General features: G+C 35.2%; 1 protein-coding gene across 1 annotated transcript; it reads left to right on the plus strand.

Annotated features, from left to right (window-relative positions):
- The first annotated feature begins 2,896 nt into the window (after nt 1-2,896).
- LOC145597581 (protein CASP-like) lies at nt 2,897-24,274 on the plus strand. The gene is made up of 19 exons (XM_081653781.1): nt 2,897-3,270; nt 3,429-3,539; nt 3,637-3,815; nt 4,493-4,642; nt 5,044-5,132; nt 7,469-7,578; nt 11,363-11,457; nt 11,653-11,708; nt 12,530-12,695; nt 14,443-14,535; nt 16,428-16,556; nt 16,693-16,812; nt 17,138-17,218; nt 21,407-21,514; nt 21,714-21,857; nt 21,938-22,039; nt 23,028-23,107; nt 23,814-23,906; nt 23,988-24,274. Exons 1-19 carry the CDS (start codon nt 3,183-3,185, stop codon nt 24,037-24,039), a joined length of 2,046 nt encoding a protein of 681 aa, XP_081509907.1. The 5' UTR covers nt 2,897-3,182; the 3' UTR covers nt 24,040-24,274.
- The last annotated feature ends 781 nt before the right edge of the window (nt 24,275-25,055 follow it).

Consider the following 25,055-nt stretch of genomic DNA (forward strand, 5'->3'; position numbering starts at 1 on the left):
ACCGAAAACAAGTTGTCAATAACATCAAATTGAAATTAGATTTATGAAACAATGCTGTGATTTACAACCACAATTAGAGATTACTACATATCTTTCATGTAAGGTTTAAGAAAAAAAAAACAACTGTTTTACACTTGGATCAGTACATCTCTTTCCTTTTTTTTTTTTTTGTTGTTGTTGTTTCAAACAAGACAAATATAGGGTCGTTAACAGGAAAAGACAACAAATAAAAACTGATTAAGAGAGACAATGGAACTTCTGACATACTGCAATGTCAAATAATGATAGTGGGGTTCTTGCTTTTCATAAAAATGTAGTCAAAGGACGGTATATAGATTGTTACTCACCTGGACATATAACTTCAAAGATGAATTTTGGTGTCAAGACATCCCATTTAAGAGTAGAATTATCATTACAGCCAACTGGAAGAAAATGACATCCCTCTTCAGCAAAAGATAAACCATCCTACACAATGCGATAAAGAATCTAATGTATGAGTATAAGATAAACTATATGGACAAAAATAATTAGGAGGAGATGGATAAGGACAGAGCAATTCCTCTTAAGTCATGGCTATCCAAATTATTTACAGTGAGTCAAACACGAGCCAATTAAATAAAACTGTTTAATTGGGTAAATTTCTTCAGAATAGCTTGGTAAATAAGCTTGTTGACAGTGAAACGTGTAGACAGGGGAAAATTATAGAAGTAAAATTGCATTTCATACGACACGTTTGGTTACATGATGATCAAACAAATAAATTAAACTAATTTCAAAAAAATAAAAAAAAAATAAAAAAAGAGAAGTCTAGCTCCTATATCAAGATCATCTTCAAGATAAGTTTGAACGTAGATATCATTTACTTGCAGTTAATCAGTGATCATAAGTTAATTGATGATTAGAGCAGAAGAACAAGTACATTATGGGAAAACCTAATTGAAAAAACCTATGCAAGTACATACAACATAGTAATATAAGCATCAACTGATAAATTTTATTTTATTTTTTTAAAAAAAAGGTAAAAAAAAGGTCAAAGAAGGGAAGAAGGGGAGGTACCAGCAAGAAGAGGAGAAATGAGAAGGGACGTGAAGAAAGCACAAAGAAGAAATTTCACCAAGATATTGCCGTCCATCCACTCTCCACTCTTTATCGCCCATATTAATCACTTTGTTGCCTCAAAAAGTCAAAACACAAACACACTTTCTCTCTCTGCCCCTCAAACGCTTTAAGCTGTTTACTTCCCTGTGTTGCGGAGCACAGACTAGAACCAGAATGCTCAAATTAAAGTTTATGAAAGCCTAGAACATAAACATATGCAGGACCCTTCTTAGCTTTACGGAATTGTTTAGGCTTCAAACGTTTCTAACTCATACTCCCTCTGTCATTCAGTTTGAGTATGGGATTGATTTAAGATACCAGGAACCATAACTCAAACTACACAATATGAACACCACCATACCAGTGCCCCATGATGACTATAACCTATGGCAAAGTTTAAATACTTGAGCTTCTCCACATAGATGTAATCCCCATTATTACTCACCTTAAATTGATGTAGTCCCATCTACATCCCAAAATAAAGTCAGAACCCCAATTAAACACACCAAATTTCAAATAAAAGTACAAAATCATCAAAGGAGACCTAAAAACCACAAAATCTAAGGAGACCTCAAAACCACACTAAATTCTTGTCGCCTCAGAATATCAAAGTAAATTATACATATCAAAATTATAGAACCAAAATTGACCTTTACAATTTCTAATAGCTTCACTAATTGCAACTCAATAATCTGGCATAGAACAACCAAAAGTTGACTTACCTCACAATTAACTTAACGATAAACCCAAAAGAGAAATTGATATTCTATGGTTTTGAGAAAAGTATTAACATACCTCAGAAGCTGCTTCAATATAATAGAGCTTCAACCTAGTGGAGGATCAATTTTCTGCTGCCTTCTTCACCCCGTAGACAAAAAATTAAGATTCTATCAGCACCAAGATTAATTTCACAACAAAAACAAAGAAAATTCCATACTCATTACAATCGAATACCACAGAAAAAATAAAAAAGAGGAAATTCACAACAAAATAAGCAAAAAATAAAACCCTTCTCCCAAAAAGCAATAAACCCTAAAACAATCGCATCAAAATTAACTCTTCCTTCCAATTCAAATACTAAACAAAAAATTAGGGTTAAGTACCTGCATATTATACAAATTATATTCGACTGCCATCATTTTTCCTTACATTAACCCGCGCCGTAACTTCAATTATACCTGCAGATAAGCGTGAACCACCATAACCAAACGAGGGTCGAGATCTTCACCTTCAACTTGCTTTAATTCTCAGAAAAGAAAGGTGAAAGATAAAGCTTGACAAAGGAAGTGGAGGCCATGCCGCCATATATCCGGTCCTGTGAAGGGGGAGACAGAAAGAGAGTTGGAAGAGAGCGAGCGAAATGAGTGATGGTGAGGGAAAGCAGCAAAAGGTATTGATGGCAGAACCGTAAAAAAAAACCCAGTTGGAGGGTAGTATTGTCCGCGCACTGGCCTACTGTTCATAAGGAACAGTACCGTGAACTTCTCTCTTTTTAAAGAGTGTAGAAATAGTAAGGACTATGAAGTATATAATTTTATTTTTAAAAAATATACAATTTTATTTTAAAAAAATACTACCCATATAAGGATTGGGTATGGAGTGGGGCGGGGCGGGGTGAGGAATCTGAGGATGGGGCGGATAAGTATGGTTTCTATTCACATCCCGCCCCACTACCCGCCAAACCTGGATCTATTTGGACTATTTCACCCGCCCCACTGACCTCTCTACTCATAGTCAATACTCAATATTAAGTGTTATCAATTCTCGACACATGACTAACCCGACTTGGTACGCTAAATTTAATTACGGAGTACAGTAACACTTTGTATCAGTAGGATCGTTTTGCAGCAAAAAATGGTGATGAAGTGCAGCACCAGACACTTTTTTGTTGCAAAAACAGCCCAAACATCTTCCTAATTCTTCAATCAGATCTCAATTCTAACTTCCCGCGCTAATTCTCGTTCGAAGTTCACTCACAAATCTAGAAATTCTTACATTGTTTGAGATTAATCGATCGAAGTCAGATTCAATCGTGATCACAAAACCCTTGGATTCCTCCATTTGTTGCAGATCCGAAATCATCAATGGAGGTTCCACCGAGTGGATTGGAGAGAGAAATTTCGACTTCATCTTCTGCTTCTCCTGTTTCTGTTGTCGCCAATTTCTGGAAAGGTATTTTTCTTGATTTGCAAATCTTTTTTTTGATTTTAATGCTGCATTTCGATTTAATTTGATAATTTACGATTTGTTGATTGATTTTAGGGTTATTGTAGAGGAAAATGTTAGTTTGATTGTTTAATTAGGGTTTACTGGATGAATGTGCAATGCAGAGTTTGATTTAGAGAAGGAAAAGAGTTTGTTGGATGAACAAGGGCTTCGGATTGCTGAAAACCAGGAGAATAGCCAGAAGAATCGGCGTAAACTTGCCGAGAGCACTCGAGGTTGTACTTTATCTCATTACTTGTCAAAATTGTAGTATTTGTATTCGAATTCGTAGAAACATGTATGTTTATGGTTGTTTGTACTGTACTTGGACAGGCTTCAAGAAAGCTTCGGCCGAGGAAAAATTAAATTTATTTAATTCATTGCTTAAGGGATATCAGGAAGAAGTTGATAACCTAACTAAGCGTGCGAAATTCGGAGAAAATGCGTTTCTTAATATCTACCAGAAGCTCTATGAGGCTCCAGATCCCTTTCCTGCTCTTGCATCAATTGCTGTGAGTGCTTATTTGATCTTTGTTAAGATCTGTCTGTTGGAATTTAGTCTCCTCACTGAATGTGTCATGTAACGGACTAGTGTGTGGGAAAGTTAGTCGTCGTAGTGCATTTAATTTAATTTTCTTAGCTCCTTTGTCTTTCTCTATATGTTCGAGTCCAAATTCCTTTCATCTTCTTCATATTGTAGAGTTTAATTTGTGAATTCATTCCTTAACATGCATGCCTTATTCCACAACACAATGAGTGTGAATATTCTCATTTTTATACAGTTGTTACATCGTTCTTTCTATATCAGTTGAGGCAATCTTCTGCTATAACTGTACTTTTCTGTAGTCTATATATGCAAATCATGTGCTTTGTTCCAGACTCGGTCACTTTCTTTGTGTCATATGCCTATCTAGTTTGCGGGTCTCTATCCTTTGTATATCAGAAGAATATTCTCTGATTAGAAATTGCATTGGTAAGTACTCTGAGTGGTCAACATCACTTCGTAAGAACTAAAAATTGATCTTCAGGATTTATTATGTTATACCAAGTACTATTGGAATTATGGCATGGAAAGTGGTTTTCTATCCATGAGACCATGATCAGTATCTTATTCGGAGTTGTTGATGTTTATTTGGTCTCACGCTTATGTTTGTAGAGTATCTGTTTACTAATATCTAGCTCCATGCAGGACCAAGATATTAAAATTTCTGAGCTGGAGTCTGAGAACAGAAAAATGAAAGTTGAGCTTGAGGAATTTAGGGCTGAATCGGCACATTTAAAAAATCAACAGGCAACAATAAGAAGGCTCGAAGAGCGCAATCGTCAGTTAGAGCAGCAGGTGGATTTTCTAGGATGCTTTCTCTGTTGCAGTATATTTGTTATCTATATCCAGTTTTTTTTCTCTTGCCAAATTTAATGCCACATGCCAGATCTAACAAGCCTTATCCCTTGTGTTTGTACGCTAACGTCAGAATCAATATTCCACTGGAAATAAGGCTATATTTACAAAGTAAAGTAGGAAAAATGGATATCCTTATGTTGTTGTTAATGGATAGTTTATAAAATTTTGAAGAAGCCTGGGTATGTGTTTGTATATGAAAGGTAGAATAGCAGGTGAAACATTCACTTCTAATTATCGAAAAATTTAAATAAAAAATTGTGGCCTTTTTCTTACATTTGTTGCCTCTAGTATCCCTTTTTTTTTTCCCAATATTTATCTTTTGTTTGGTTAACCTTCAGATGGAAGAAAAAGTAAAGGAAATAGTGGAAATGAAGCAGCGAAGTTTGGCAGAAGAGAACCAGAAGACGATGGAAGTCCTTAAAGAACGGTATTTTGATAATCTAATATCTTTATTACATTTTAAAATTTGGTTTTTAGTGCCTGTCAACTAGATCTATACGACTGTTGAACTTTCTTTTGCGAGACTGAGAGGTGGGATAACAGTTGTGCATATCCTCTTGTAATATAATGAGTGCTCAGAAGTTTGACAATGAATTCTTTTAGGCTTCTCTTTGATCAAAATTACTTGAGAAGTAAATCTCTGTAGAAGTGTTGAAAGTAAATCTTTTTTGCACCATAACTTTTTATTGTGTTGTGGAATAACTTTTATGTAAAAGATCTGGTAAGTGACTAAGTGCTACCATCCAGTGGACAAAGTGTCCTGTTATTGAAAAGATAATTACATAATTTAATTATTATTATTATTATTTTTTTTTTTTTTTTTTTTTTTTTTATTATAATCTTTTTAAGAGAGATGTTCTTAGAGGCTGTTGCTGCCCAATTCCACTTGGAGCTGAACTCACAACTTAAACATTGTGACAATGGAAAAATAACAGTAGCAGTTGCTTGGGTGTTTGTAAATGGAACTACACCGTAAGTATTAAAAGAATTCCTTTCCCATAGCCTAAGTCTATGATCCAAAGATTCAGAAGGAGAAATGCTCTCTAACATATTTAACAAACTTGTATTATACCTAACTTCAGCGGGTTACATAAAAAAGGAAAATTCTAAAAAAAAATTGTATCCTTACAACTTAATATGGAGTATATCACAAGTTTGGCATTATGCTAAATAGAGAGTTGATGAGTACACAAGAGCAAGAGATAAAAAGAAGGCATTGGCAATTTTGGGTTTCTTTTTTTGGATTACGTGCTAAGGCTCTGACTTGTACAGGAGGCATGTAAACCACCCTTAAATACTGGATGCGGATGCTAGGGTGCCTTGTAGTTTATTAAGGGCCATTGTAGGACATATTTGGCACGAGGTCATCGTTCAATTCTGATTGTTCACATTACCCCGTACTTTTCTTGTGTCTTTTTCTTCCTTTGTAGTGTCTTCTATCTAACAGTACTTCTATTATTTTCCTCTTCCTATTAAGATTAATTTACTCAACTTATTTGTTAGGTCACTAGTATCTCTGACAAAATCACCTTATTGGGTTGCAAATCACTTGTATTTATTCAGTATTCTAGCATGAAATATCATGCAGCATATGGCAACTTGATATGCTTGTTTAGTTGTTTCATAAATGTGTTTGAAGTAATCCTCCATTTTTGTGACTTAGTTATCATTTATTCAGTATTCTAGCATAAAATATCATGCAGCATGTGGCAACTTGATATGCTTGTCTCATAAATGTGTTTGAAGTAATCCTCCATTTCTGTGACTTAGTTATCATTTTTTGTATAATTTCTTCAGTTGTATCTTAATGCTCTAATTTGTGTGTATTCTTGATGCCGTTGGTCTTCTATGTATCATCTCTTGTAGAGCGATTAGAGCACTCAAAATTAGAATGTGTTTATGAAGTTCAACCTTAGTAATCAGATCTTTCCTTGTTTATTGAAGGAAATAATGAACTGAAATGCAACAAGGCTCATTTTCTCAATAATTTCTGTCACCCGTTTCGTAGCCCTTTGGTAGGCTTAATAAAACAAATAAAAAAGCTCTCCTTTAACTCAAGAAATTGATTGAACTATGTAATAGCTTTACCACGCTTGTTCTCTATTTTCTTTCTTACATACATATAATCAGAGCCTTATGAAACATCTAGGCTGAACTAACTTCTTAAAATTAGGTTAATAGAAGTTGTAACAGTGTAACACCACCTGGTGCAAATGGTTTGGGCAGGGAAGAATACATATGGCCTTATTTGTTAATGGATGACCGGTAGAGAGCTATAAGTACATGCACATCTATAGAAGGGGTAAAACAAAACAGCAAATAGACACATTGTGGAAAAAGAGATTTTTCCTATATCTGGATTTTATATGTTTTTATATTGCTGTTGTTAATTAAGCATGATATATGACTGTTGTCTGGGATTAAGGGAATAAGCTCCAAAAGGAAATCTAAAAGGTAATGAACAGGCCAGAGCAGCCAGGGCCCTACCATCCAAGGTAAGGGCTTTGCCACCTATTAGCTTCTGTAGCTAGCAGGATTCGACCAATTACGGTCCTTGTTAGATAGCAGGATTCGACCACCTAAGTTTGTGAGCTGAGGTCCGTGTTGATTTCCCCAAGCAAGCTTTTAATGCCAAAAATATTTAGATAGCAGAAATAGGTTGGAAATTTCTGCTTCTGATTAGATTTATGTTGCAAACATGATGCAAGCAAGCTTTTTAACTTTGTACCATCATTGAGACTTGTTATCTCCTATTTGTTGCAGAGAGCAGTCTCTACAGGACCAATTACGGCAAGCTAAAGAAAGTGTCACAACAATGCAAAAGTTGCATGAACTTGCCCAGAGTCAGTTGTTTGAGCTCCGTGCTCAATCAGGTGCTCTTTTTTCCTCAAGATCATAAAAGTTATTTTACTTGTCAAGAAAAATATTCATTGCACTGCTTGGACGTTACCTTGCAAATTGAATTTGCGCATGATCTAGATGATTTAACGCAGCATAATTTTTTCACGTTAGGCTCCACTCCCCTGCTCCATCCTCCCTTGTTCTTTGGGAAGATAATGCACTACCAATGTTGGTGTTAATGGGAAATTTTTTTTTTTTTTTTTTTTTTTGACGGGGGTGTTAATGGGAAAATGAAATGGTAAAAATAATGATATAGTCTCATTTTTTTATAATCCTTGAAGTATTTCTTTGGTAGACATTATTTACAGCATTAAGTGACAGTGTGACACTAAGGTGACAATTTCGCTTCGTACTTTCTAAAGAAGAGCTTATATTTTTTTTCCTTAAGTTTTTAAGTGTGCATCTGGTACACTTGGTGTCCTTGGTGTTCAATAGGCACCTCTCACAGTTGTTCAATGTCTGTTGTTGTCCATATTAGAGTGAGAAGAGACAAAGTTTAGAACTAAAAAAAGACGGAAATTTCTTCACATTAAAGCTTGGTTTTGAAGATCAAATTAGTGAAAGCCATCAATTAATTACTTGAAATTACATTTATTAGAACCCTAAATTAAAAGCTATCAGTTAATTACATTAATCGCATTGATTTGAACCATTAGAAATCCTCGTTCATGACTACGCTAAAGTAAAAGTGATTTTTGGCAAAGTCATTTTTTGCTTCTCTCTCTCTTTCTCCCGGGAGATAATCTTTTGTGTTTTCTCTCTCATCGTCTCTTTCTATCAACTTTTTCTTTCTTCCTTTTTTTTTTTCTGAATTATTTTTCTTTCTCTGAACTACTGTACTTCCAACACTTTTATCTTTTTGGGGATTAGGCCATATTTATATTTTCTAAAACCTATATATGTAGTCGATTCTAAATGAAGTTTGCACATCTCATATCCAACAATCCAGGGTTTGAATTGTGGTAATGATTGTTGTTGCAGTAATGGACTCATGGTTGCACTTGTAAGAAGTGGTGCTTTATGTGTTCATGTAGAAAGAGTCGGTAGTGTTAACCTTATTGACCTATATTGGCTTTCGATTTTTTTCTCTCAGTTCTATATAAATCTATATGTAATGGTCCTTTGTGAGTTATGACTTAAGAAATAGGGAAATTCTCTTTGGTACTCTTGTGATTTTTAGTCTTATCTTTGGTGAAATGCAAAAAACTTAATTATCTTTGGTAATCGTTAATTATTAAAATATATCAACCATTATATTAATGATATATTTTGATTAAAATCTTTAACTAAGGTTAGTTTTTATTTTTTATTAATTTTTTATTTGTTTTTTTAATAATTAAATTATTTAAAAATTAATTAATTTTTTTTTAAAAAGAAAACCATCCCACCAGCCCCCCAGCCACTCCCCTCCCTTGCCAACCCAACCACCCTGCCCCGCCACCGCCACCGCCAGACCACCCTCTAGTGTCGGTGCTGGCCCCCTTCTCCTTGTCGCATCTCTGCTCCCCTTGAACCACCGATCCCCATCCCTCTCCCACGAAACCCCCTTAAATATCCCCCCATCCTCGAAAATCCAAAACGGCGGACAGAGGTTGTGTCGTCCGCTGAATCATCCTCCCCCTGTCACGTCCCGCTTCACCAAAAAACCCAAAAAAAGGGGGGAAAAACCAGAAAATTTGTGAAATTTAAACAAAATTTAACTCATAACATATAATTGAAAGATTGAAATGAAGGAGAGAAGTGGTGATGATTACCAACCCTGAACCATTTTCGATGAGCTGAATCTTTCCTTCTCTCTCTTTCACTCTAAAAGGTTTAAGCTGTAGAATTGAACAAGACTGAATTAAACATCCTAATGGATGGTTTTAGGGGGTTTCGGTGGGAGAGGGAAGGGTGTTCGGGTAAGGGGGTTAGGTGTTTAGGGTGAAGCAGGACGCAACGGGGGGGAGGGGGATTGGCCGCGATGCTGGCGCCGCCGCCTTAGAGGGGAGGTCTGGGACTCTGGGTGTGCGACTGGGGTCCGGGGCCAAGGAGGCAAGGGGGGTGGCTGGGTAGGTGGGGAAAGGAGTGGCGGGTCTTTTTTTTTTTTAAAAAAAAAAAACTAGTATTTTCGGCTGTGCTTTGCCTCGGGTGTTACATATAATTTGTTTTGCATAGTTGATCCGTGTTTCAATATATGTGTTAAATCGTTTTTTTAAAAAATAAAGATTTAACCGTTAATGTTGAAGGAAGACTACCGTTAGCAACTTAGCACTCATTCACGCAACATTTAAGAGTACATATTATATTATGTGGAAACTTAAAGCATGAAATTAAGTTGGCTAAGATGGTAAGTGCACTATGTTGAATTGCAGAATTCATGGGTTCAAACCTAACCTCAGGCAAAAAAAATTTGATTAGATGACGTGGAATACTAATTGGTTAACTGCACAAGTGGCACAATCCTAGTGCAAGAGGAGGGTTCCACGTGGCACATTTACTTTGTTAAGCACATCTTTTAATATTTTAGTATAGATTATTTGTAAATTAATTTAATTATTAAAAATAAACTAACCCTAGTTAAAGATTTAATTAAAATATATCATTAAAGTTATGGTTAATATATTTTAATAATTAATGATTACCAAAGATAATTAAGCTTTTTGCATTTCAGCAAAGAGAAAATTAAAAAATACAAGAGTACCAAAGAGAATTTCTCTAAGAAATATTATTTTGTTAAGTTGGGAAGTTGATATGTACATTACATTATCAGCGTAGATTTGAAACCATGATCACTCATCAAACCAATACATGTTCCGTTCGCTCTAAGTTTTTGGCATACAAGTAACTCAAAACACGCTAAACATCAAAATTTTCTTTTGTTCTTTTTTGTTTGTCCCATTTGGAATCTTCAATTTAAGGAGAGAAACTTTAACTATGAAAGTTTTTATAAATACTTCCTCAATTTTTATTTACTAGACTCATAGCCTTTGGTACAATATTTAAGGAGAAGAGAATGAAATTGTAGTTTGTGTCCCTTGTTGCACATGGCTTACTTTATTACCCCCTAGGGTAATTTAAATAATGTGTCTACCAAAAGCTTACCAAATATAGTGTGGGTAGTAATATGACATTTCCATTTTAGAAATGTTAGTTAAGTAAAGAGAAACGGAGGAACTATTAGATAAGCATATTCTCGTGGGATCCTGTGAGATTAGTCCAGATGGGGTAATTTCAAATCATATATATATATATATATATATTATATAATACGCAGTTGAGTATGTTCAAGCTCAAATATGTGCATTAGAAATAATGCAAAAAGGTTAGTGGGACAAACTAATAAGGAACGGAGGGAGTATCATTTTAAAAAACCTTATCTAATATAAAAATAGTATGAAACAAAATTATATGATGATGCTGAAAGAGATGGACAATCAATAATTACATCAAGTGAGCAAAAAACTTCAAAAATTGTGGGTCATTGTGTGCAAATTTTCTTTAGCCTATGAAGTTTGCATTTGAGGTTTTTTCTTTTTAATGGTTCTAAAGTAAATAATTAGATAGCTCTAAGCATCTAACCTTAATTTATGCCTGCTCAGGCTCCATGTATTTTTATAGTGTAAGCCATGTATTTCATAAGTATGTGTTGATTTACATAATATTTTACACTTGTTGTTCTGTTGTTTTTATGTTTTCTCTGGGTTTATGATGAATACTGTTTATCAGCATGATTTTGTTTGGAAATTTGTTCCTCAAACTCCACTTGAATTGCAGAGGAGGAGACAGCAACAAAGCAGTCAGAACTTAGTCTTTTGATGGATGAAGTTGAACGTGCTCAAAGCCGACTTCTAAGTCTTGAGAGAGAGAAGGTAAATCATCTCATGTGCTAGTGGAGAAATCTGGAGTATTTTGACCACTCTAGAATCTCATTTGTTATTTTATAAGTTTTGAGCTGTGGTGCGTGCTTCTTTTAATTATGTACCTGGTTTAAACCAGAATAATAATTCATCGATTCTATTAAGGATATCTCCATGTTAACTTTCTGTCCCATATTTTCATTTCAGGGACATCTACGATCTCAATTACAGTCTGCAAATGAAGATAGTGAAAACAAGAAAAGGTGAGCAATAGGCTTTAATCTGTATTATTGTGAACTTCTACAATGCATTATTTCAAATAAAATAAATCATGTTACCACGAAATTGTCATTTTATCTAGGGAAGTATTTGACTTGTTTAGTTGGTTTGAAAGAAACTTGGATATCATAAACATGATTTACTGCAGAAAGGTCAAATTGTCTGGGTTGAGATTTATGTTCCATTTTTGGAAGGGCATTATCTGTTTTTTGTATCGTATTTGTCTGTTTGTTGTGGGAGAAATAAGGGCGGTAAAGCTCTTCTGTTACCCGCCCTGCTTGATGATGATTAGAATTTCATGGTTGGAGTGGAATAATATGAATTTTTGGAAAGTGGTTTTGGTTTTAAAAAGTGCAAGCCTCTATGTGGAACTACAAAAAAAATCAGAGGAAGTATTTTTACCCTACTTCCGACGTTCCCTTTTTATTTCTACCAAGTTGATTTGAAACGAGAGGAAGTGAAATAAGAATCAGTTATTAATTATTTTGGATCTTTTCATTTCGTTTTGGGACTTTGGAATTGACCCCTGATGTTTTACTACCTGATAATTTGGAAGGGTAAGGTGTACTTTTATAAGGCTTTCTGGGCAAATTTGCCTTACCTGCCCTTGTTTTTTTAGTGATGGATTTCATTCTTCTTCCCTTCTTTTTTTCTTTCTTTCTTTTTTTTTTTTTTTGGAATTTGGAATTTGGAAAGAGGCTTTTAAATATGCTCAGTAATGAAATGCTTTTATAATAATGCAATTTTATTTTAAGGTCATTTTAATTTCATATTTTCCAAATTATTCTACCTTTCTTGTCTGCAGTGACACTGAGGATCCAAATAGTGCTCTTGAGAACTCTTTGAGTGCAAAGGAGAAGATTATATCCGAATTGAATATGGAACTTCATAGAGTTGAGACCACTTTATCAAATGAGAGGGAACATCATATTTCCGAAACTAAGAAATTAAATGCTCTCCTTCATGAAAAGGTAATTGTGTCATGGTTTCAGATTTGCATTATATTATCTAAATGTTCTGGAAATTTAGTTTATACATGATTAATCAACAAATTCTCATTTTCATGAACTGACGAACTGTTTTCGAATATTATGAATTTTGAAATTAAGTGATATTTTTGGTTTGATAATGAATATTGTTTATGGCCAACGTAGGGTATAAATGTTTGGGTTATAGCATCTCATAATTGGTTTTAGGTTCGAAAAAAAAAATAACAATTCCATTCTGTGGCGTGGAAATGTGGAATCCATCATTATGCTCTTGAACAGGAGGAACATGTTAGTAACGAAAGCTGGTTGGAGTCATTGGAGATTAATTATAAATTTATGTTAAAGGAATTGATTTGTGCATTATTTTCTCAAGATTTACTAACCATTACCTTCATCTTTACTCTTGCTTGCATTACCCAAGCAACTGGCATCCTGGAACAACTTAGTCTATCTCTTTAGATATAGGGTTCACATGGAAAACCCTGGATTTTAATCAAGGCTTTGCTGGATAGAAATTAGGAGGCGAGCCTTCAGGCATTTGGTTGCTCCAGGATTGCAACCGATAGGGGGTTGCTTGTTTTCTTCTGTAGCTGGTGGCTATTTCTGGAGACTGGTGAAAGGACTGCAGAATATTTATATAGAAGTGGGGTAGTAAGAGAGTGTCAACTGAAATAAAGGAGAAGCAAGAGAATGTAGGTGAAAACGGCCATTTGATTTGTTTCTTTTGCCTTTTTTTTTGGTTTCATTGATATACAAAATAAACGAAGAGATTGATGAAATTCTATACTGTAACGGAGGCGGTCAAAATTATGAAATTTTGAACAATAAATAATTTTACACTTTCCTACCATTTGGCATCAGGAAGTAGGATTGTAACCCATATATTCGATTGCCTTAAATTGAATTCTGAGTGAACTTTGGAAGTGAAGTTAAGATTACGTGTAGGCAGTAGAAAAAGAAGATCCAAATTCCTATATTGCCAAAAACATTGGGTAGAAGTAAGAGTTTTAAGAAGGAAAACCAAACTTAGGCCTATTTAGTTCACCTTATTTTTGGACTTATTACATATTTCAGATCAAATCAAGAGAAATAAGTTCAGATCAGAATAGATCATATTAGGATAATTTAGGTGAACTAAATAGAGCCTTACTCCTTCCTTTTAGGACAATTTCTGTAAGTACATAGTCTCAATGCTTTTGATTAAATTTTTTCAAGAACCAAACTTACTCTTTAGGTGAAAGAATTTGATACATGTGCCTCATTCAATTCATGAAGTGGAATAGGCTCAATGCTTCTGATTAAGTGGTCTATATTCAACATACTTTAAATTCTTATTGGCTGACGAATCAGCCTTAGTGGAATGGTCATAATGTTTAAAGGTTCTCTGAGGCTTAAAGTTCTATCCCCAAGTATTTGTTTTTGTGGATAGGAAGAAAAAAATTATAATGAATGATAAGTTTAGTGTACCTTTTTTTTTTTTTTTTTTTTTTTTTTTTTTTTGAATTCTATAAGTTTAGTGTAATTTAGTTTAGGCCTCAGTTTTAAATTTTATTGTCTTAGATCGACTTGGGGCATAAAATCTTTCAGTGTTGATTTTTTTCATTTTCCATATATAGCAAATCATATTTTCTTAAAATCATTGTTAATCAACAAGTTTTTGTTCCTCCCTTAATATCACATGTGGACCTTTTTGGCTGTTTCCTGGATTTTAACACTCTTGGATTCACAGGAGACTGCCCTTGAGGAGCTAAAGAAAGAGCTGCAGGCACGACCAACTTCTAAATTGGTTGAAGATTTGCGCAAAAAAGTCAAAATTTTGCAGGTTATTTCATCTCTACTTTATGTTGATGACTGATATAATATATATGCTAATCTATGCACTAGTGCATTATATTTTATTACAGCCCCATGCAACCTCTTTTTTTTTTTAATAAAAAGTCAAACAACCTTTGCTGAAAAAGTTTATAAGAAATAAATTCTATTGCTGTCTCTATGCACCTTAGCTGCTATATACAAATTTAGCTAAGGTAAAAACATTGGAAAAGAAATGTTTTGAAGTGATAGGACCAAGAGTCTTCCAATTAAGGAGAAAAACTAATAACCTTAATCTTTTTGCATCTGAGTATCTGAGAGTTACATTTGAGGGGATGACCCTAGACTTATGAGCCCATAGGAGGGTAGAACACTTCTTACACAAGAATATATGGAGCTTCAATCATTTTACATCAGGCAAACAGAATCTAGGTGATGTCCTGATAGCTTGCTTTGTTGGTGGTAGTGATAATTATTTACACTTCCTCTGTTCCATAAACATTGCAAGGTTTGGCCATTTATACATTCACGTACTCCCATTTGACCATCTTTTCTTTTTTATACGTGTAAACTCAGTCATGTGGATCCTGTTAGATTGGTCTTGATACTTTTAGTTGATTCAAGTCTTATAATTTTTACTTAAAGATAACTAGGGATGATAATAGTTAAAGTTGTGTGTTGGGAATCGTAAAAGTTTACATTTGCAATATTTATAGAACAAGGGAAATTTGCATGACAATGCCCATGGAAATTCTTGTCCATCCCCAAATATGTGTTCTCTTCATAAATTACTGTTACTAGACTATAGAGGCGACTAGAATGGCTCAAGGAAAACCATAAATGAGGATGGAGTTCCATTACATAGACATTTATACAAGACTTTTGTTCCAGAATCATATTTAAATTCATTACCATTAAGCATACCATATGGGCCGTTAGAAACAATGAGCGCATAGGGAGGCTGGAACAAAGTCTTTCGCTCAAGAAAATATGCCAAGGCACCCCATTATAGGAGTTCTTAGCTACGACCTCAATGGCAACAAGATGGCTGAAGAAGCTGTTTGCCTAGGGATCTCCTTGTATTGCTTTCCTGAAACTCATTGTTGAAGCTTGAAAGTACCCAAAACAATTGGCATGAAGAATCTGTTTTTCACCTCCCTTTGATCTGAAAAAACAAGTGGTCAGAAAGGTTGAGCATAGAAATTTGGTCAACCTCGTATCACCACAACCTATGTTACTCGGACTCTTCATTTCACCTCACGTACCCGTGTCGGACCCTCGACACTCGGACATGGGTATGACACCGGACACTTCACTTTTAGTTCAAAATCATGGAAATTTTTCAAAAAAAAGCCGAGTCGGACACTTAGACACATACCCGTGTCGGACATGGGTACCCGAGTCCAAGTAACATAGACCACAACTAACCGCATGAGGACCATGTGGTTTCTCTTACTCGAGTTTTGAATTGATGACGTGTTATCATCTTGGTAATTGGTATGCAAATTTCTGGTTCTCTTAAATCAAATAGCAAACAATGATCTTAACCTGAAGAGAGAAATTTGAAATGTGAAGCTCTCTTTTGAAGAAACTTACAGCTGTCACCTTATCATATACTCTTTTTCTTGTGGAACTGTAGATTTTCATTTTATTGCTTCAGCTGCATGACAAATACTGTACATTATTGTAACAAGTTCTCCAAGAGATGATCTATGCAATTGTTAGTGTATATTTCTTATTTAAATATTATTTCCTAGAAGAGTCCACAATGAATGAAAAGCCTTCTACCTCTAATATCTCTTTATTTTTTCTCTTAACATATCTTAATTTCATTTTTCTGTCTGAGAGCCATGTTATTGGCTTGTTTTTGTGTGTCTGAACTGTTCTTTGATTATTATATAGGCAGTGGGTTACAATTCTATCGAGGCTGAAGATTGGGAAATAGCCACAAGTGGGGAAGAGATGAGCAAATTGGAATCTTTGTTGCTCGACAAAAACAGAAAAATGGAGCACGAACTCACTCAGTTGAAGGTATGGGTAATTCGTAACTTCATTTGATAAGATCATTCTTTATTTGCCTTTTATTTCACTCTGATCAGTCAGAGGAGCATTTAAAGATTTGCTTATTTTATTGATTGTTGTTTGATTTTTTTTTTTTCCTTCTTAGGTAAAACTGTCTGAGAAAACATCACTCCTTGAAGCTGCTGAAGCAAAGGTATCAGAACTTAATGCTAAGGTTGATGAACAGCAAAAACTAATTCAGAAGCTTGAAGATGATATATTGAAGGTACATGTTCAATATTGGCTTTTGGTTAATCAGAAGTGCTATGTGAGAATAGCGATAGCTAATGTGCTGCAACAAGTTTTTCTTTGGGGAAACTGATAATTACTTTTTCAAGAATGTTCTTTGTTTTTAGATATTTTATCAATCAGCTCTTTAAAATTTTCTCAACCTAGCTTTTAACTTAGTGCTAGCTGGTATGTTTACATGTTCAACCTTCATGATTGACAATTGTTCAGTATAACTTCGTATGATCTATATATTTTCTTACAGGCCTCTTAAGATTGAACATAAGTAGTTTTATAATTATATTTGTAAATATGCAATGCAGGGATATAACTCTAAAGAGAGGAGAGGCTCCTTGTTTGATGATTGGGATCTGTCAGAGTCTGTTTCTACTGAGCCATCTGAGGTATGATTTCTTGATTCTTTCATATCCATGGATAAGAAACTCATTGTGCCATTAAACATTTGCTAGGAAGTGCTTACAAGTCTCATCTAGATGTTTCAAATTTTCAATTACTCCCAATTTTAAATGTATGATAACTGCCATAAGTTGTTTGTTTGTTTGTTTTTTTTTTTTTTTTTTTTTTTGAGGGGGGGGGGGGGGGGGGTGGTAGCGGGATTGGAATTTGTGGGGTTCCCTGCCGACATTCAGAGCCTAATTTCTGCTGCTGTGTTTTCAATGACCCATCATGATTGTTTTTGGTTGATGAACCTGGCATCAACATGGCTCTTCCCAGCCTTCTGTTCATTGAAAGTGAATTGTAACATTGTATGTAGAAATTAAAAAAAAAAAAAAAAAAAAAAAAAAAAAAATTGATATATCTGATACCTATCCTTTCCCTAGATTTTAATTCCTCAAAACATCAATATAGTAGTTTAATTTTGTAGAATTGTTTTTTGGTAAATGCTCATCTCTCTTCTCTTATTTAGAAAATTTCTTGTCATTGAGGTTATCTTTACTATTTGAGAATATTTAATACTGTTTGATTCATATGTTTGTGATTTTTTTTTTCTTGTGCCAGTGCATTTGTGATGCCTTTTGAGATATTAACTTGTATTTATGCAAAACTGAATAATGTGTGAGTTCCCAATCTCAATGCATTTTCTTTTCACTTTGTCTGTCCCTCTAAACTCTATGAGACATTCTGGTAATTATTTTTATTATGAACTGTAATGGGGGTTATAAAACAGACTTTAGTGAGGACACAATGGAACAAATGTCCTTGAGAGCTTTATATGCAATTTTTTATTTTTCATTTCGTTTAAATTATGGAAAAGTTGTCAAAAATAAAACGACCTTTGACACGTCCTTCAAAATAAAATGACATTTTGATTATTCCAAAATAAAATGACCTTTAACATACATCTGCTCAAAATAGAACAAAGAATCGGTAACCGGTTTAAAAGGTTAAACCCAAACACGTGGCGTTCAGCGATTGGCTAGGATTTTTTTTTATTTTCTTTTTTATAAACTAATTTTTAATTACCAAAAAAAAAACTATGTTTTTTGTAAATAATTCTTTCTCCTTCCCCTCTTCCTCCTAGTTGTACCTACCACCCACATCACCAGTTCACCACCTTCCATTGAAGCGCAGTCAACGTTCTCCATTGAGATGAAAGTTTTCCCCAACTCAAATTCTAATTGAACTCGTAAAACCTCCAATATCTCAATCAATAAGGCTTCTAAATCAACCAAAACTCAAAAACCCCTAGTTGTCACCCAAAATCCCGAGAATTCCCACTAAAATCTCCACCATCATCTTTCCCCAACAAACCTTAATTTCGATTATACCACCGCCATTGCTCGATAACGAAGATTCCGATGCCGCCGCAACTGCTGTACTACTCTGCCGCCGCGATTTGATTATTACACCAATTCCACACACCTCAAAACCTCCCTCACTCATCCCACACACCCCGAAACAAGTAGTCAACAACCCCATTAAGGCACTAAACAACCCAAACCACAGTCGTTGAATCCCATGGAAAAGGGTTGGGGGTTGGGTCGGTTCGCCGATGTATACAAGGGTGAGGCTAGGTTTCCGCCGACAAAGGCAGGGGTGGGGGGCTGGGCTGGCTGGGTTTGGTTTGCGATGGCGTAGGTGGGGCTGGGACAGGGGTTGGCTGGGTTGGGGTTGCGATGGCGTGGGTGGGGTTGGGTTCTACGATCATGGCTGTGGGGGTGCTAGGAATTAGCATGTTTTCTGACAAGATTACAGCTCTAATTATGGCAGAAATTAGGGAAGAATAATGCTGATTATATTGATAATATGTGAATTACACTAATCAAACGATAATTCCACTTTCGAGAGGTGGATGCTCTCCTAACATGAGCTTTCGAGAGGCTCACTCTCTCCCAACAAGAATCCTCACAATATTCAACATGATAATTACTCCTCCTAATGAGGTCTATTTATAGAAAAAGTCTCATAACTAACTCTAACTTATTCCTCAAGACACTACTAATAGGCTATGACTAATGTGCCCCTCCCTCAAATACTGATTCCTTGCAATACCCGCCGCCCAATTATTCACCTTGTCCTCAAGGTGGTTCATAATCGGAATTGGATTCCCGGCCTTGGCAATAATGGTCACTGGAGGCAGAAAAATCTGAATAATGCCCCAGCATGGTATGAATTTTGGGTAAAGTTGATCTTCGTTGACTTGGGATGAGTTGGTTGTGGGCAGGGGAAATTGCGATGAACAGTCTGGGTGATGACTTTGGATTTTAAAACTGATGTTAGATAGATGGGCCTAAAACTAACAAGCCCAAAACCTGAAGAGTTTAATTTGCAAGTCACCACAAAATATGATAGGTTGGGCTGAAAATGAGAAAGCCCATTCAGTCTCAGGTATCTACTATAGCAGTCTGTGCTGTTTGAAGCACGTGAGCTCTTGCTGAAATCACTTGCAATTTCTTGAAGGTGTATTATTACTATAATACCCTTTCTAGCACCTTCTACTATCTTCCTCTCCCAGCTAACACAAGAATCATCGAGGCATCTCCCGTTAACTTCTCTTTCTAGGTACTTCTGGAAAACACCAAGCAGCAGCAGTTCAAGATGTCCACCATTGATTCTGCCGCTTACAAAGGGCCCTGTACAGCCACCGACCAAACCCTACTACACAACTCAACGTTCATAATATCTAGCCCACTAGCAGCCCCTTGACCACACTCGCCGTACCCACAACCTAGACCACCACCAGCCCCGCTCCCTCCGGCACCAACACGATCGAACATTCCTCTTGGCGATTTTCGTGCGAGACTAATACATCCATTACTCTGTTTTTCGCCGGCAACACCTCCCTGACCCCTACTTTTCTAGCCACCGTATCTACCGGCGGAAAATTCTTCTCCACCTCCGCTAAAACCTCTTGGGAAAACACTCAAAATACTTCCAGATCTACTTGTCTTACCATTACAAGCTTCTGATCTCACAAGTCCTCCACCTGCAATCTCCACACCCGCGCCACTGCGAAAACCACCGGTTAGGTCGTCGGCGGTCGAGCTTATCTCCAAATCGGCCTTCTCCACCATTGCGCCACTAGAGAGGCCGCTCACGACGGAGTAGAAGTACCGGTCAGATCTGAAAATTTTCAGTTCCTCCACCATCTTGTCCTCCTGTGATGGAAGTTCCTCCTCACCACAATACAACTCGGAGGTAGCCGACTCACTGACCTGAGGTTCATCTTCCTCGAAGTCTTCGTGAAGTACTTCTGACCCTAATTTGATTCGAGAAATTGCATCCTCAAAAATCTTCTCTATGTTATGGCACAATCGATCTGTTATTTCATCAATATTTGCCTCAATTTCTGGCTGTGAGAACATGTCAGCGAACTCACTGTTCACAGGCACGTTTGCCAGACTTCCAGCAAGGTCATCGGAGACCGAACTGCTCTGATACCATTTGCTAGGAATTAGCATGGTTTCTGGCATGATTACAGCTTAACAATGGCAGATTTTAGGGAAATGATGATTGAATTGATAATATGTGAATTACACTAATCAAACGATAATTCCACTTTCGAGAGGTGGATGCTCTCCTAACATGAGTTTTCGAGAGGCTCACTCTCTCCCAATAAGAATCCTCACAATATTCAACATGATAATTACTCCTCCTAATGAGGTCTATTTATAGAAAAAGTCTCATAACTAACTCTAACTTATTCCTCAAGACACTACTAATAGCCTATGACTAATGTGCCCCTCCCTCAAATACTGATTCCTTGCAGGGGGTTGTTCACGGCAGTGGTTGGTACTTCGTATTTTTTTTTATTAAATTTTTTTTTAATTAAAATCATTTCTTAATAAAAGAAAAAGGAAATAAAAAAACCAACCTATCGCATTACAACACGTGGCACATTAACCTGTTTAACAAGTCGTCAACCGGTACCGTTCTATCTTTAGCATATGACTATCAAAGGTCGTTTTATTATGGGATAATCAAAAGGTCGTTTTACTTTTGGAAGACCGCTAAAAGGTCATTTTATTCTTGACAATTTTTCCTTCAATTATAGATGCCTATTTTAGAGTATGTTGCTTTTCTAGATTCCTATGTTATATCTCATTAGTGCATGACCGTGAATTGATCAGAGTGCAGAACAGAAGCAGACTTCTGCTGATCAAGACCAAAGTTCAATGCTTAAGGTGATTTGTAATCAGAGGGATAGATTCCGAGCCAGACTCCGTGAGACTGAAGAAGTAAGTTGCTTCACCATTGTACTATTTCCTCTGGTTTCTTCTTTATTAGCCTTTGCCTCTCACCTTTAATATTTTTTGGTGGTAGTCGTAAGTTGATAAAGTTTAAGCAGTTTTCTATTTGTTCAAATTTTGATTGCTCATGAGAACATCTTGCAAAGTATTTCTTGCTAGAATAATGCTCCAACTTGCTATCTTACAGGAAGTAAGGCAGTTAAAGGACAAGAATCGGAAACTGACAGAAGAACTGGAGAAAACAAAAGCAGACAATGTAAAACTTTATGGGAAGATCCGATATGTCCAAGACTACAATCATGAGAAAGTGATATCTAGAGGGTCAAAGAAGGTGTGTTATATACCAGGTATTAATATGTGTTTCCTTTTTCTCAGGTCACCAGATTAAATCCTTTTGTATCATAAATCTAGGGCTCTGATGATCTAGAAAGTGGCATGAGCTCTGATGTCGAGTCCAAGTATAAGAAGATTTATGAAGAGGATATCAATCCTTTTGCTGCTTTCTCCAAAAAGGTAAATCTTACTCCCTTTTTTTTTGTTCTTTTTTTTTTTTTTTCAGAAACCAGTGAAAGCTATAAATAAGAATTACTCCCTCTGTCCCAATTTACTTGCAACATTTTGACTGGACACGCTTGCCAATGCACATGTTTGACCATTGATCTCTTTTATTATAGGTTTATATAAGCTATAAAAAGTTTATATTAAGAAGTTATACATAAAAGTAGACCTAACAACATATTACATAATTACATTGGCTTTCATATAATAGCTAAAAAAGATGGTCAAAGTGAGATATGTGAATAGTGCAAAAAATCAAAATGTTGCGAGTAATTTGGGATGGAGGGAGTATATTTAATTGAGATACTTCCTCTGTTCCCTTATTGTTGCACCATGGAGGTATTGCATGGATTTTAAGATGAGGAGAGAGAAAAATAGAAATAGAGACCCATGTGATGAGAGATAGAGGTCAAAGCATACGGAAATGTTGCACTATTTGTAAAACTTCTAAAAATGGTAATTGTTGCAATATATTAGGGGAACGGAGGAAGTATTAATTAGTTATGGAAACTTGAAATTGATTAAAAAAATAGTATTAGGAAAGAGACATATTTGACGATATATAATTAGTTGAAGGAGTGTTCGAAGGAATGTCCTTGTGCTAGATGGCTGCAAAATTTATTATTTCCTTATAATTTGAAGTTACTATAAAGTTTTTGTTTAAGATTTTAAAGTCTGTTCTATACATTTTAGGGTATGTGAATTATACCCATTTGGTTAATTTGTCTATGCATCCTAAAATATGTTCCTTGAGGTCAATGTTTTCTCATAATAATCATCCTAAGGGAATGTAGCTTTAAGTGTTGCAAATCGGGAAGGTGAGAAACTAAGAGAGGGAAGGGATAGAGAGAGTTGGACCATTGATTCTTTCATACTTTTCTCTTGCTGTTTGTTGATTTATCAATCTTAAACTGCATGTTTTATGCTGTAATTTAATCTACAGGAGCGGGATCAAAGGTATAAAGAGTTGGGTCTCAGAGACAAAATAACCCTTACCAGTGGGCGTTTCCTTCTTGGCAACAAGTATGCTTTTTTATGCCTAGGTTTATGTATTATATGTAATGTGATAATTACATCTCTATTAGGTTGTGTGTCTAAATGCTATGGATGCTGAGTAAGGATTCCCCAGCATGATGAGATGATAAATAATCAAATTCTGATTGAAATAGATCTTTTGGAGCGATGAATGCAATTTTGGAGGATTCAGGGATTAAAATAAAATCTAGATTTATGAATCAAGAGAGATTAAGATTTTTTTCACTTTTTTTATTTTTTTAGCTCCAGAGTACCCTTCAAATTGTAACTGCTGTGTTTTCTGCCATGCACATGCCTCATCAGATACATGCTAACTGGCTGCAATGCTGTGTCACTTAACCTTTTTACCTCCTAAGGTCATATTTGCCGAAGTAGCTCCTTTTATTCATTGATTGAACACATATTTTGCTTGATACCTTTGGTCATTCGCATTCTTTTTTCAAACATGTGTATGCAACTATTGAAAATGCATTCTGGTTATGTGCCTTTCTTTTTCCCACTTAATCTTATCTGCAGTATGTTGAACAAATTTTGCCATACCAAACAATATAATGCTCTTGGCTGGAAATACTCGGTTATATTTCTCGTGTATTTTTGTGGGAATCCCAACATTAAAATTTCTCTTTTGCTTTTTCATCAACATTAAAATCAACGTTATAACGTTATTGAACTAAACAAAACTTACTGGTTGCAGATATGCTCGGACTTTTGCATTCTTCTACACAATTGGGTTACATATCCTAGTTTTTACTTGTCTATACAGGATGTCTGCTCTGAGTCATTTAAGGTACTCTGGTTTAACCAATCTTTTTCATCACTCTGCATATTGGTTTTTACTAATTATATTTCTTCCAATCCCCTATTGCAGTCATGGCGCTGAAGAAAAGGTTACAGAAACCATTCTGCCACACGCTCTCTAAACATGGATCTAGTTTGTTAAGTAAGCACATCCTTGTGCGTATCGGACGGGAATCATGACAAAAATCACATATTTTAGTGTATATAAATGATTACATCACTGATCATTTAATTTGCTCATTTTCAGAGTTTAGGAATTTACAGATCATGATAGCTTACCATTTTTCACAGTTTTCTTGTATGATGCAATTTCAGACTGGAGATTTATATGTATATCGAAAGTGGTTTTTTGTTGTACACTGGAAAGAATAGATGTATAATACGAAGTGTTACAGGTGTTTGTCCTGGCAAATTAATACTCGATCTTAAGTGATCATTGTTTTGCCATATGTACATTGATGAAAGGGGTACAATCGTAATATGTAGAATAACTAGATAAGTCCCGTGCGATGCACGGCATAAAAAAATTCATTAAAATAAATATATATTTTATATATGTCCCTCATATGAGATAAATTATAGAATCATAACCATTAATTGTCATTTGCAATGATAAATGGATGTTATTAATTTTGCAGAAGAGTAAAAACTTAAGCAAACTATGCATTACGGGGTACCTTATAACCGAGAGTAATTATATTTTAAAGCCATAGTCACTCATAAATTCATAATATAAAATATGGAGTTTAATATAATATAATATAATAATAAAATAATTATGTTATAAAAATATTGTTATAATTTAAGGTAAAAAATTAAATAAGAATATGATGTCAGCAATTTATTTAGGCGGGAAAATTTTTAACAACAGCTTGACATGTGTACAATTTTAAAAAGTAATGATGTCAGTGGTTGTTGTTTTAGTTTATTTATAGATATTTTAAGTAAGTTGATTTGGGGTAAAATACGAGAAAGTGGCTGTAATAGTGTGAAAAAAAGTTTTTTTTTTCTTTTTTTTTTTCACAATGTTAAATTGATTAACTGGTATTTTATGTTATTTCTATTCATTAATGTTATACTCACTGATTTTTCATGGGGTTGGGTCAAACTGAATAAACATTGACTGTTTATTGTTACT

This window comes from Chenopodium album, chromosome 20 (assembly GCF_948465745.1).
Source record: "Chenopodium album chromosome 20, dcCheAlbu1.1, whole genome shotgun sequence".
NCBI lineage: Eukaryota > Viridiplantae > Streptophyta > Magnoliopsida > Caryophyllales > Amaranthaceae > Chenopodium > Chenopodium album.